The 13,885-nt window shown below is 34.9% G+C and overlaps 1 protein-coding gene across 1 annotated transcript; it reads right to left on the bottom strand.

The window, feature by feature from the left end:
• Positions 1-10,465: 10,465 nt before the first annotated feature.
• Positions 10,466-11,427, bottom strand: LOC142173403 (uncharacterized). Its single transcript, XM_075238986.1, has 3 exons — positions 11,196-11,427; positions 10,946-11,082; positions 10,466-10,858 (listed from the first exon to the last, which is right to left on the bottom strand). Exons 1-3 carry the CDS (start codon positions 11,425-11,427, stop codon positions 10,466-10,468), a joined length of 762 nt encoding a protein of 253 aa, XP_075095087.1.
• Between the last annotated feature and the right edge of the window lie 2,458 nt (positions 11,428-13,885).

Raw genomic sequence — 13,885 nt, 5'->3', positions numbered from 1 at the left:
GTATACTAATATGTAATACATCAAACTAAACATGCAACAAGAAAATAATCTCTGCATTATATAATTCTTATATTACTAATTATTGTATTATTATCTTTATATTACTAATCCATGCATAACTCGATTCTGAACTAAACGATTCCTAAAATAATTTACTCGAATCTCTTTCGTCAAAAAGTTTAATTACACAAATAGTTTATATATAATTATTTTTGTATATATTAATTGGTGAATTATTTGACACAAAAAAAAGCATCTAGCATGGTAGTAAAAATTACTCAAAAATTACTTTTATTTAACTGGTAAATGTGAAAAATATTTCTAGTGATATAACGATTTTGCTCCTTTTTGTTTTTTGTTTTTTTTTTTGGAAATTCTTATTACAATTACTGGCTCATTCACGAGTGACAGACAGCGCCTTTTTTGAGCATCTTGTTTTGTAACAATTCAGCAGCTAATATCATAACAGTTGGTTTATTCTTTTCTTTTTCTTTTCAACTCTTCCTACGAGGGATTGTGAAAGAAAAGTGGGACAAAGGGACAAAGGAGGGATGATGAGTCAAATCTTACAACCACCGAATTATAAAGAAGTCAGACCTTAGGTGCCATCATTTGAAAGCTAAGCTATAGGTTCTATTTTCTAGAAACTAGGACGAGTTGCTATAGTAGAACAAGTGTGCTATATATATATATATATATATATATATATATATATATATATATATATATATATATATATATATATATATATATATATATATATATATATATATATATATATATATATATATATATATATATATATATATATATATATATATATATATATATATATATATATATATATATATAATTTTAGAGAAATTATAAATTCTCTTTGTATTTGCTGGATAAAAATGCTGAATTTCAGCTGAACCAGTAGATGAAAGAATTAACTCATAATTCATTATGTATTTGTATGCAGTGGTAGCATATGATGCTGTATCAAAATACCTAGTCATGATTTACCAGGGGTTATTCTTCCATTTTAGATCGAATTGTTCCAAAAGAATTATTAACTCTCTTTTTTTTTTTTTTCTGGTTATAAACCTCAATGTTATCATGGCTATCATCTGCCAATGTTGAGGAATATGATGGAGGATTGTTGTCTATGTCTTGTTTGGATTTCATAAAATTCAAAATTATTTTGTTCATTGGGTGGTCTGTATTAAGACTTGATGTTCCTGTGATATTGGCAGCTATTAGCTGCTGATTTCATATCTGGGCTAGGATATTTCATCTGCCATAGGAAGATTCTGATTTTCCTCCTCGTCCCCTCCCTCGAGGAGGCCTATATGCAGGTCTCATATCCTGTCATAAAATAAAAGGAATTATTAATTCAAAAATTCTCTAGTAAGAAAGTCAGGGAGACTATTATCTGTCACTTTTTTGTAAATAATCTCAAAGTCAAATGGAGCTAACAGGGCTTGCCGTGTTGCAAACATCTGTTTAGAAAAATCATATTTACAATCTTTATTAAAGATAAACTTTGCTGCTTGGCAATCAGTTTTTATTAAAAACTTCTGATTGTATAAATCAGTCTAGAATTTAGTATACATTTTACTATAGCAAGGATTTCCTTAGCCACAGTAGCATAATTCTTTTGGAAATTATTTCATTTTCCCGAATAGAATTGAACAAGATATTCTTGTTTATCAGTTGGGGAACACTGTTTTAATATCTCGCCATATCCTATATCCGAGGTATCAGTTTCAACAACCTTTGCCCAGGTTGGATTAGCAAGTGTAAGACATGAAAGATTATTAACTTTTTGCTTAATCCGTCTGACCGATTTACTATGATCATCAGTCCATGCCTTTGGATTCTTCTTTAATCTTTCATAAAGAATTGAAGTATCCTTAGCAAGATCCTTTATGAAAGGAGAAATATAATTAAGGCTTCCTAGAAACCTTTGGAGTTGAGTCTTATCAGTAATGACATCAGGAAATTTAGATGCAAATTCAATGCTCCTTTGGATCAGAACTATTCTTCCGTTTTGGATATTATGATCTAAGAATCTTAAATTAGTCTGAAAAAGGGTCATCTTTGATTTAGAGATGAATAAACCATTTTGAATTATGATTTTTCTAAAAAGATCCAAATGTTTAAAATGAATTTCAATATTTTTTGAAAATACTAAAATATCATCAATATAAACAATTATAAAATTTGGATAAGGCATGAATATATCATTTATTATTTTCTGAAATTCAGAAGGGACATTTTTCACACCAAAAGGCATAACATTCCATTCGTACTGTCACATTGGGACATTAAAAGCAGTTTTATATTTATCTGACTCAGATATCTGGATCTGCCAATAACCAGATTTTAAATCAAAATTTGAAAATATTATGGCATCATGTAGCCTATCCAATAAATTCTTTTTATTAGGGATTGAGTATCTAATTGTCACGACCTAAAATCTCACCTATCGTGATGATGCCTATCTCAATACTAGGCAAGCCGACATTCTCAATAAAATACCATATCTTTGAAGTTTGAAACCATACTATTTACATTCAGCGGAAGAAAACTCACAAATATAGATATAAACACTCCCAAAACCCGGTATCACTGAGTACATTGGCATCTAATATGAATACAAAGTCTAATTGATAAAACACTGTCTGAAAGTATAGAACAATACAATAACTGAAGGAAAGAGAGACAAGGTTAGCGGACTCCAGGCAGCTACCTTGATAGTATCCAACTGATAGCACTCTGAGATCTAACAGTCGCCGTGTCCGAAAGCACTTGGATCTGCACACGAGGTGCAGAATATAGTATGAGTACAACTAACTCAATAAGTAACAAGACTAACCTCTGGGCTGAAAGTAGTGACAAGCTCCGCAGGTACAGTCCAGTATAAATAATGGTACAAAAATATAGGCATGCTTTCAAGTTCAACAGTTAAACTCAGTACAAGTGAAATAGATTAATACTGCATGATATGAGTAATATGACATCTCAGTAGAAAGACCTCATGTAACACTGGTCACAAATCATTCGGTCACTCGGTACTATTTATGGTCAATCAGCCCAGGGATATTCTATCCCGTATATATATACACATCGACTGACAGTCAGTCACTTAGTACCGTATAAGGCCAATCCAGCCCTGGGGTTATTTATTTTCCCGAATGTAAATAATACGGACAAGATCCATGTCCAAGAAAAATTCATCACAATACAAATAAGTAAGGCAAGTCCATGCCCTGAGAAATCCATCCCGAATATATAATCATCTACGCTCACTGGGGGTGTGTACAGACTCCGGAGGGGCTCCTTCAGCCCAAGCGCTATATAAAGCCGATATGGCCTACTGCGGCGTGCAGTCCGATCCCATAATCAAGTTTAGAAGTGTTACTTACCTCAAACCGTGTAATTTTTTATTCCACTAGGGCCTTGCCTCGTGAATTGGTCTCCAAACGCCTCAAATCTAGTTACAAATTATTCGATTCAGTCAATAAAATTTATTGGAATTAATTCCATAAGAAAATACTAATTTTCCAACAAAATTCGAAATTTAGCTGAAAAATCGACAGTGAGGCCCACATCTCGGAACCCGATAAAAGTTATGAAATATAAACGCCCGTCCAATCACGAGTCCAACCATATAAATTTTATAAAATTCCGACATCAACTCGACCTCCAAATCCGCAATTAAAGTCTATGAAAATTTATACCATTTTCAACCCAATTCACTAATTTAGGGATAAAAATAACAATGGATTGGGTTAGTTTAACAAAAATTGAGTTAAGAACACTTACCCCGATATTTTCTTTCAAACTCTCGCAAAAATCGCCTCTTCCCGAGCTCCAAATCGTTAAAAATGGAAAATGCGACGAAGTCCCATTTTTAGATCTTAAACATTCTGTCCAGGTTCGCATTTGCGGACAAAAACTTCGCATTTGCGAATGAACAGTACCTCCCATGAACAGTATTCGCAATTGCGATAAATTGTTCGCAATTGCGAACTGCACAAAAAATCCAAAAACATCTTGCGAGTGAACTGTAATCTCCAATGAACAGTGTTCGCAATTGCGATAAATTGTTCACAATTGCGAATGAACAATACCTCACCAGAAACCAGCAAACTCAATCTTCTCCAAAATGATCCGAAACCATCATGAAACTCACCCGGAACCTCCCGGACACAAATCATATATGAATTTCAATCATAAAATACGCTACGGACCTGCTTGCGCACTCAAAATACTGAAAAGAGGTTGTCTTGACCCGATATTGACTATGGTCAAACTCATAAATTTCTTAACTTTACTAGTCTTTCAACCAATGATCCAAAAATACATCCAAGCCCCTCGGGACCCATCAAATCATACCAAAAAGTCCTAAAGCATCGTACGAATATAGTCGAAACTTCAAATCACGTCAAACAATGCTAGAATCAAGAATCATACTCCAATTCAAGCTTAATGAACTTTAAAACTTCTAATTTATACAAACGACGCCGGAACCTATCAAATCACGTCCGATTGACCTCAAATTTTGCACACAAGTCATAAATGACATAATAGAGCTATAAAAGTTTTCAGAACTAGATTCCGACCCCTATATCAAAAAGTCAACTCCCCGGTCAAACTTCCCAAAAATTCAATTTTCGTCATTTCAAGCTAAATTCCACTACGGACTTTTAAATAATTTTCTGGACACACTCCTAAGTCCAAAATCACCATACAGAGCTATTGAAATCATCAAAACTCCAATCCGGGGTCGTTTACACATAAGTCGACATCCAGTCACTATTTTAACTTAAGCTTTAAACCTTAGAACTAAGTGTTCCAATTCATTCCAAAACCTCACCGGACCCGAACCAATCACCCCGGCAAGTCATATAACAATTGTAAAGCACAAATTGAGCAGTAAATGGGGGTGGTAATACTCAAAACGACCGTCCGGGTCATTACATTCTCCCCCACTTAAATATATGTTTGTCCTCGAACGTGCCAAGAGTTGTTTCCAAGCCATCACATCACTATTCCATCTTACCACGCACATATCCAGGGGTGATCTCACGCCACCCTATTCCATATGGGCCTGACAATACCACGTAATTGAAGATCATTACTTCAACCTTAGCCCATAAACCTTGAAACTCAATTTCAAACATTCAGAATTTCCTTTCAAGATCCGAATCTCATATCTATATACTGTATAAGTTTGAACCAGATGTATCAAGCTATAGCCATAACTCTAGATATAATCGGATATCCTACTACACAACTCGCATACTCGCAGCACCATTCTCGATCACAGTAACTACTCAAAACCAACTCGGTACTGGTATTAAACCCATATCAAACAAAACCTCATTCTAAATCTTCGTACACTACTGATAATGAAAGAAACATGCGGAATCTCATAACCCCTTATCAGATTAACAAGTCATGGAGCTTTCTTTCCCCAACCAAAATCATAATCATCTTCTAAGACGACTTTCAATATTATCATCCCAATATACCGTAATAAAATCTGATAGCACCCATTCTAGGTCTAATGATCTTATATTATTAAACACAACTATCCCACTGACATGCCACACCAATACAACTCAAGCCACAACTGCACAACCTTGTACCTAAAAATGGAAGATGTCTCAAAGTAGAGAGCCGTATTGCACGTTCAATAAGCACCACCACAATTGCATTGCTATAAGCTCATTATATATAGTAGAACCAAGACACATGAATTTAATAAGAGTAACCAGCCTTTCTAGAGCTCACATTATCATCACTCGCACGGACAACTCACGTGTTATAGTATCAATATCTGGACCCGCACAGACAACTCACGTGCCAATACTATAATTCGTCTGGCATGGTCACAATCCCCCAGTCCAAGCATATCATACTAGAGCAATCAAATAAATACACATGTATATGATAAATTAATTAAGAATCTCATGCTCTTGGACTGGTATAAATAACACACCATAGAGTAGGCATGTGTAAAGTGTGCTATCGCAGCTCAATCGGCAAGTTAACACAGAAATAAAAACTACCCAGTTTATTCAGGGAATTAGTCTCTTTATAACCTCAAGTGTAGTCCAGATAGTTCTCAACAAAGGTACGAATACGAGAAACGTTATAACTTTATGCTTAACAGTCAACTCTAGGCATATCATAGCCTAAGCATTCTTCTGAGTATGAATACTTGCCGCGATGCCCGCACACGGGCTCAAACCTCACATATATACGCACTTGTAGCGCGCAGCTATCACAAACAATTTACGTAACTAGTGCCTCCACTGAGTTTAAATAAAATACTCGTCTCAAACAGGCCGCAACCCTGAAATAATATGCTTTTGAGAACTCTCAGTCTCCGCATTCATAGAATACATAAATCACCACAACCGTTCCCAACTTCAGCACTTGAATGACTAATACATCTTTCACGTATGATCACCTCGCGAGGAATGCTTCTATAATTCTTCTGTGCCACATAGCAAAAAAAAATAATAATTGAATACCAGTAGTCTATCAACCAGGTGAGTACCGCAATACCATGAACATCCGTAAGTCAAAATAAAATGCGCCTTTTGAAATGCGCACCCTTCTGAGGGATTACCGAGCAGTTATAACATTCATCTAAATATCTGAAATTGACCATTCTGTCCAAAATTCGTGATCTTCCTTTCAAGAATGAACTGCCACCTTGTATATGTAAATCTAAATCCTGCACAACACACTACATCTATCATGGGAAAGGCATGAGAATATCATTATAAACTCTGAGTCACCAACAAATTACATACCCTATTAGTTAGAAACATTTCTCTTGCTTTTTTCCAGAAGGAAATCACCATACACAACATGTTTTCCCACACCGGCAGAAAATATCCGGCTCAAACTATGGTAGAAACCATCAAGAACACTTTGAAATCCATTAGCACATAACCAAGCTATCAGAACTGAATTCTTCTAACTCGACCAAGCCACACAGGTTGCCAAATCCGAGAGTATTGCCATAAAACATCCGTAAAGCCCCGCCTCATCATAAGAACCAAAAGAACCTAGCATACCATTACCATACTGATCCAGCATGTTACCCATTTGTCCTATTTTCTCCGAGTTTCTTCTGAATTACCCTCAAGTTGACATTTATCTTTGTCAGAACTCCACGATCCTTACCCAAAGCTCACTACAAGACATCTTACCATAAAACCATACCGCCCTAAGGCCCATAAGCCATTGTATTCTTCTTAAGAACCTTCATAAATACCACAACCGTAACACTAACTCTAAAAATACCTTATGTGAATTTAAAAATTGTTCCTCTTTCCTTTCTTATACTGAAATATAAAATCTATAGTCAAACAGAATTACCGCACGTCCCGGCACCATTAAACGTAAATATCAGATTCTATCCATACACAAATCCGGAAAAATTCTCGATTGCTATATATAAATCTCGAACCCATTAGAACCTTTTAGAGAGTCACCCACTCTGCTCAAATCTAAATTGCACCTCCCAAACGGGACGAAAGACATGGGCTCCCTTAGCTTAACAACACTCAAAGAGGTAACACTGCCTTAACACCACCAATCAATTCATACTCCGTGCGTACTACATCCAACAATAACAACTCGATCATCCAATGATTTTCATATACTCATAAAGTACAAAATAATTTGTATCCAGGAATTTCTTTACTCGAGTCACCCTCGATCTCAATCTCTGCAAGTCATAAACGATTCACATGTATGCCTCCAATCGAAACTAGTACAACACATAACCATGAAATCAAATCATCAATAGCATGCTACCCCACTTGGCTCAAAGCTATAGAACAAAATATTACATAACTCACAATATCCATACTCTATTACTGCCATAATACTGCAGTCAGTTCAACAAAATATTTTCAAATGCTCAGGTAACACAAAACCATAAAATACCTTAATTCATCTGCTAAGCTCGCCTTCATTCTCATGACGGTCAAATCAACTTTCTCAACAAATCCAAACTCAAATCTCAATACATATACCCCACTGGGAGAAAAGAAACCCTCTACTCAACATTATAAGGAAATCCAAACTACGTAGATTACTCCGCAGGAGATAACCCACATGCTTAACCTCAAATTGGCATCTTACTATACCCTTTCGCAACCACAATTACTACTAAATCATTTAATATTTATGAGTTTGAACTCATCAGCAAGACATGAAAATCTTCTTCACTCTGCAATTAAACAACATGACATATCCCTCAACGCACTCACAACTCAAGACCGTACGTCACATCAAAACAAGAGTCAAGTACCCAATAGCAATCTCTTGAGTCATAAGTAAACTTTATTTGTCTCATTCAACCCATCTGAACACATCCCGCATTCACATCATACTTATCATATAGTCATTCAACCGCTCATCGAGCCATAAATTCCACTCATAGGAATACTACAAAATACATAAGTCCAATCGCACAAGTTCTTATAACCGAAACTACCGAGCTTAAGCTGCGGTCTAACTCCGGCCTCAAGTTCTCCAGATTTGCCCATCAACAAAACACAGAATACTCATCTCAAACCTTGTTCATGGAATCACAAGTCAGGGATGCACAGCTGATACTGAATGCTCACATGCGCACACGAATGCGTGGAAGGAATTCAAAGAGTTATGTTTCAAGCTGAATCAATTCCGCAAGATAGAATACAAGAAAGTAAAATTTTTCCTAAGGGTTCGGCAGCCTCTCGAAGATAAGTACAGACGTCTCCGTACCGATCCGCAAGACTCTACTAAACCTGCTCATGACTCATGAGACCTATATAACCCAGGCTCTGATACCAACTTGTAACGACCCAAAATCTCACATGTTGTGATGGCGCCTATCTCAATACTAGGCAAGCCGACATTCTCAATAAAACATCATATCTTTGAAGTTTGAAACCATACTATTTACATTCAGCGGAAGAAAACTCACAAATATAGATATAAACACTCCCAAAACCCGGTGTCACTGAGTACATGAGCATCTAATATGAATACAAAGTCTGACTAATAAAACACTATCTGAAAGTATAGAATAGTACAATAACTGAAGGAAAGAGAGACAAGGTCAGCGGACTCCAGGCAGCTACCTTGATAGTCTCCAACTGATAGAACTCTGAGATCTAACAGTCGCTATGTACGAAAGCACCTGGATATGTACACGAGGTGTAGAGTGTAGTATGAGTACAACCAACTCAATAAGTAACAAGACTAACCTCTGGGCTGAAAGTAGTGACGAGCTCCGCAGGTAGAGTCCAGTATAAATAATGTTACAAAAATGTAGGCATGCTTTCAAGTTCAATAGTTAAACTGAGTACAAGTGAAATAGATAAATACTGCATGATATGAGGAATATGACATCTCAGTAGAAAGATCTCATGTAAATACTGGTCACAAACTATCCGGTCACTCGATATTGTTTATGGTCCAATCAGCCCAGGGATATTCCATCCCGTATATATATACACATCGACTGACAGTTAGTCACTCAGTACCATATAAAGCCAATCCAGCCCTGGGGTAATTTATTTCCCTGAATACAAATAATACGGACAAGAACCATGTCCAAGGAAAATTCATCACAATATAAATAAGTAAGGCAAGTCCAGGCCCTGGGAAATCCATCCCGAATATATAATCATCTATGCTCACTGGGGGTGTGTACAGACTCCGAAGGGGCTCCTTCAACCCAAGCGCTATATAAAGCCGATATGGCCTACTACGACGTGTTGTCCGATCCCATAATAATAATAAAGCCTATAAGGCCTGCTGTAGGCGGGCAACCCCGATTCAGAACAATAAAGCCTATAAGGCATGCTGCGGTGTGCAGTCCGATCCCATAATAATAAAGCCTATAAGGCTTGCTGCGGCGTGCAGCCCGATCCCATAATAAAAATAATACAATATTATTCAAACCCTTTTCAGTAATATTAGTGTTGAATTCCTGACTTATAGGGACATGAAAATTTTCTAATCTAATAATTCTCTTGTCTAAGGCTACATTTGAAGCCTTTAAGTCCAAAATTTCTCCTTTGAGATTATGAATCTCACTTTTCAAATCTTGAATAGTAGTTGGCCTATCAGTGGCATGGAAATTTTCTTTCAAAATTCTTTTAATATGAGACATTGTATGTGGTCCATTTTGAGAAGGAATTTCTTCAATCTCTGATCTTTTAGGAATGTTATCCTGAATTTTGTCCATTTGATCAATTATTTGGGACCTTAATTCTGGGTCTTTAATAACCTTGAGAAATTCTAATAAACTATCATTGGTCAGTACATTGACTTTTAAGTCCTTAAATTGAGAATAAATATTAAAAAACTCATCATCTGTGTTGTTATTACAACACTGATCCTGATTCTGTTTGCAGGGTCCACATTCATCATCTGAAGGAAGGTATTCTTCCTCCTATAGCGCCCTTAGATCTTCATCAGTTGATGAATCTTCTCTATAACTATTTTCTGGTGATTTTTTCCGAGAAGAATTTAACAGAATCTTGTATAAAGAGTCCTTAATATTATCATCTTGGTCAAGGTTCTTAATTTTATCCTTGACTTTGCAATCTCTAGAATAATGACCTACTCTTCCACATTTGTAACATACATTAGGCATATTGGATTTTATAAAATCCTTTCTATGCTTATAAGCCTTTCTTCTCTTATCTTTTCGCCCATATCTCTTATCAGAAGAACCTCTATTTTTCTTTTTATACCTATAAGGTTCTTTCGGTTCTTTCTTATGCCTATGAGACTTTTTATTCTTAGGAATATCTATGGTAAATTGTTCACAGAATTCTCCTAACTGTTATTTTTCATTAAGACGATGTTTCTTAATTTTCTGGCTTAACTTAATTTCATTGCACATAGCTAAGCCTTCTTGTGTACATACACTAATAAGCTTTCCGTAGGAATAACTATTATAATCTATACTCATTGTTGTTCCACAAAGAGTTTTTCTAACTCTTTCAGCAAAGAGTGTTGGGAGTCCATCAATAAATTTGGACTTCCAATGAGTGTTATTACACTCTGATAATTCCATTACTCTAGATAAGAACACATTCTTATACCATCTAAAATTTGTTAAGGTATTACACCTAAGATTTTAGAGCATGGTTCTTAAGGTCTCACTATTGTCTAACCATATCTTCCAGAAAAGTGTTCTATAATATTGAGAACTAAAGAATAGACAGTGTTTTGAACATTCTGACCATCTTCTACTTTTATGGCGCCCATAATCTCTGCGCGTTGTTTCGGTCTTAAATAATTATCCCACCAGCCTTTCAATTGGCCAGTAAACCCCGCTACTATCATGTCAACAATGGTCTTTTCTGAATTCTTATGAACCTTGTAGATAGTGCTGTACATAAGCATTCTATGTATTTGGGTATAAATCTGATGGTCAGTAAAACCATCTATGTTCCATTCATAGATTTTTCATAGATTTTTGTACCGTTATAACTTTGAGAAAAATGACTAGCATCGGGCTCCTCTATGAGTACATCTTTAGGAGTCGGCCTAGGATAATAAAACATCCTTTGAACAGGTTTGCGAGCAAACTTTTCTGAGATTTTATTAATCTCATCAGAGAGTTTTACCTTCCTCTCTTCATTAGATAAATGCTCTAAATTTAAAGGACTAATTTTAATTCCTTTAAATTTTTTATCTAATAAATTATCGAGGTCCTCGAGACTTTTTATTTTAAAGTCTTTGACCTCAGGAGGTGGTTGGATACTGGTAGTAGCAATTTGCTCTTTACATATTGTAATATCCTTCCTAGATATTTTCTCGACTTCTATTATTAATATGTCAGTCTTTCTTTATTATTAATTTGTCCAGTCTTTCATTAATGGAAACAATTTGTTCACCCAGAATACTAATATAAATATTAGTATAATTATTCTGCGTGAGCATAATATTCAAATTCTTAGTAGTAATTTTACCAGTATCATCTTCAAATAATTTTGAAAAAGCAGTATAATAAATTACTTTGTCTTTTTCTCCCATTTGAAAAGATATTTACGGGGGAAAAACAGATCTAGTAATTTCACCACTATTGAGCTTATAAACTCTTTCTAGCATGAAAATATAATCATCAACATATTTAGACATAAACCATGGTACAAAAGAAATTATCTTATTGTGACCACTTATATCATTATAAAAATCATCTTGAAAGAATTTTGTTAATGTTTCATCAAAATTATCAAGAAATCAATTTATGAAAATTTCCCATATGAGTTTTTAAAATTCTTCAGAAATCATTTTTCTTGCCGGTGAACCTGGATTAAAATCTATTTAGTTTTTATCTATTTAAACCATTAGAAAAATCTATTTCGGATTCAGTTGGATCAGGAATAGCACTAGCAATATTATTTGTACTAATATTTATGACATCTATTCTATTATTTTCCCTAATTTGTGATGTAGATGCTCTTGATGAAAAATCTACAGTATAATCAACAGGTAAAATATAAGAGGAATTTGATCTAGTTAATATAGATGAATAACTGATATTATCAGTTTGATCGGGTTCGTTGAACCGGATTTTAACAGTTCCTTCAGAAGTTTGTTCAACTTCTGTGATTTCACTGTTAATGTTATTTCGAGGAGCTATTGCTTCCTCAATGACCCATTTCTTCGGAAAATCTATTTCATCCCACTTAATAGGTTTTCCGGTAGTAACTTTAGACTTATCAAAATTAGTTTCTATAAGAATAGTTTCATTTTTAAAATCCATAATTTTGTACATAGGATTTAAAGTATATAAAGGTTTGTAATAAATCCTATAACATATACATATAACTTCTGTTCCTGGCATATAATCATAACCATGAAGCTTCGTACTCAATATTAAAGCATTTAAAGAGTTTTCATCACTCAAAGAAATTTGTAAATTAGGATATGCATTAAAATATACAGGGCCATAGGCCAAACTGGTCTGTAATATCCCTATAAGGGATTTTTTCCAATTTTAGTTTCTACCATCTCTGAGAGCTGCTATGAAGCTTTTAGGTAAGCCTCTTATCGTAAGTGGCTTGAAGGCAACTTGTATTAAACCGATATGTAAAAATCTATGAATTTCTTTATAAGGGGCTAAATTATTTTCAGATAATAATCTAAAAGTAGCATGATCACTATCTACTGTGGTAGTCTCTTCAGTAGTTTTAACTACTTATTTTAAACTAAATTTTTTAAAGGTACCTAATTGGTATATAACCTTAGGTTGGATTCAAGGAATCGTCCATTTATTAAGTAAATCTAATTATTGGGGCATATCATATTCTTCTTTCCTACTGTTTTTAACAGTAGTCTGTTTCCTAATGATATTCATTAGAAAGAAAGTGTTGAACTTAGCACCTATTTCTATTCTTCACATGGCCCTGATACCAAGTTATGACCGGATCACTTCAATAGGACTACATGATAATATTTTACTAAGACACTAGCCCTGTCAAGCCACAGTCCTGTCAAGCAAACCTTAAACCATGGTCCTCCTCATGACTCTCTCAACGCCCACCTGGCTAATACGAGTCTTAAGGACCACCGATTATGTTTCCATAATCAAGGTTTACTGCCTGGACTGTTAAACTGCCTGGGCTCTACAGTCTCAACCTCAGAGCCATTGGGTGATACAGTATAAGATTAGCAAGAAAACATGTTTTAAGAATAGACTAGTATGCATAAATTCAACACAACACTATTTAGCCTATCATTTAGGCTAAATGAATATCTTAATTATAAAAAACTAAAATTATATACTACCTGAGACTATCGAAGTTGTGGCCAAGTGACCTTTTCTGATTTTATTTCCAATAAAAACTGAATACAA

The sequence above is a fragment of the Nicotiana tabacum genome, chromosome 19, assembly GCF_000715075.1.
Source record: "Nicotiana tabacum cultivar K326 chromosome 19, ASM71507v2, whole genome shotgun sequence".
Lineage (NCBI taxonomy): Eukaryota > Viridiplantae > Streptophyta > Magnoliopsida > Solanales > Solanaceae > Nicotiana > Nicotiana tabacum.
The sequence above is the reverse complement of the archived record's forward strand: the minus strand, read 5'-3'. Positions and strand labels throughout refer to the sequence as shown.

Excerpts from the sequence above, each read along its gene's own strand:
- LOC142173403 (XM_075238986.1), bottom strand. The coding sequence starts at position 11,427 with ATGCTTATGTACAGCACTATCTACAAGGTTCATAAGAATTCAGAAAAG. Across the intron at positions 11,083-11,195 it reads ACACTTTTCTGGAAGATATG|AGTGTAATAACACTCATTGG; the intron begins GTTAGACAATAG and ends TGGAATTATCAG. Across the intron at positions 10,859-10,945 it reads CCTACGGAAAGCTTATTAGT|TTAGGAGAATTCTGTGAACA; the intron begins GTATGTACACAA and ends GAAAAATAACAG.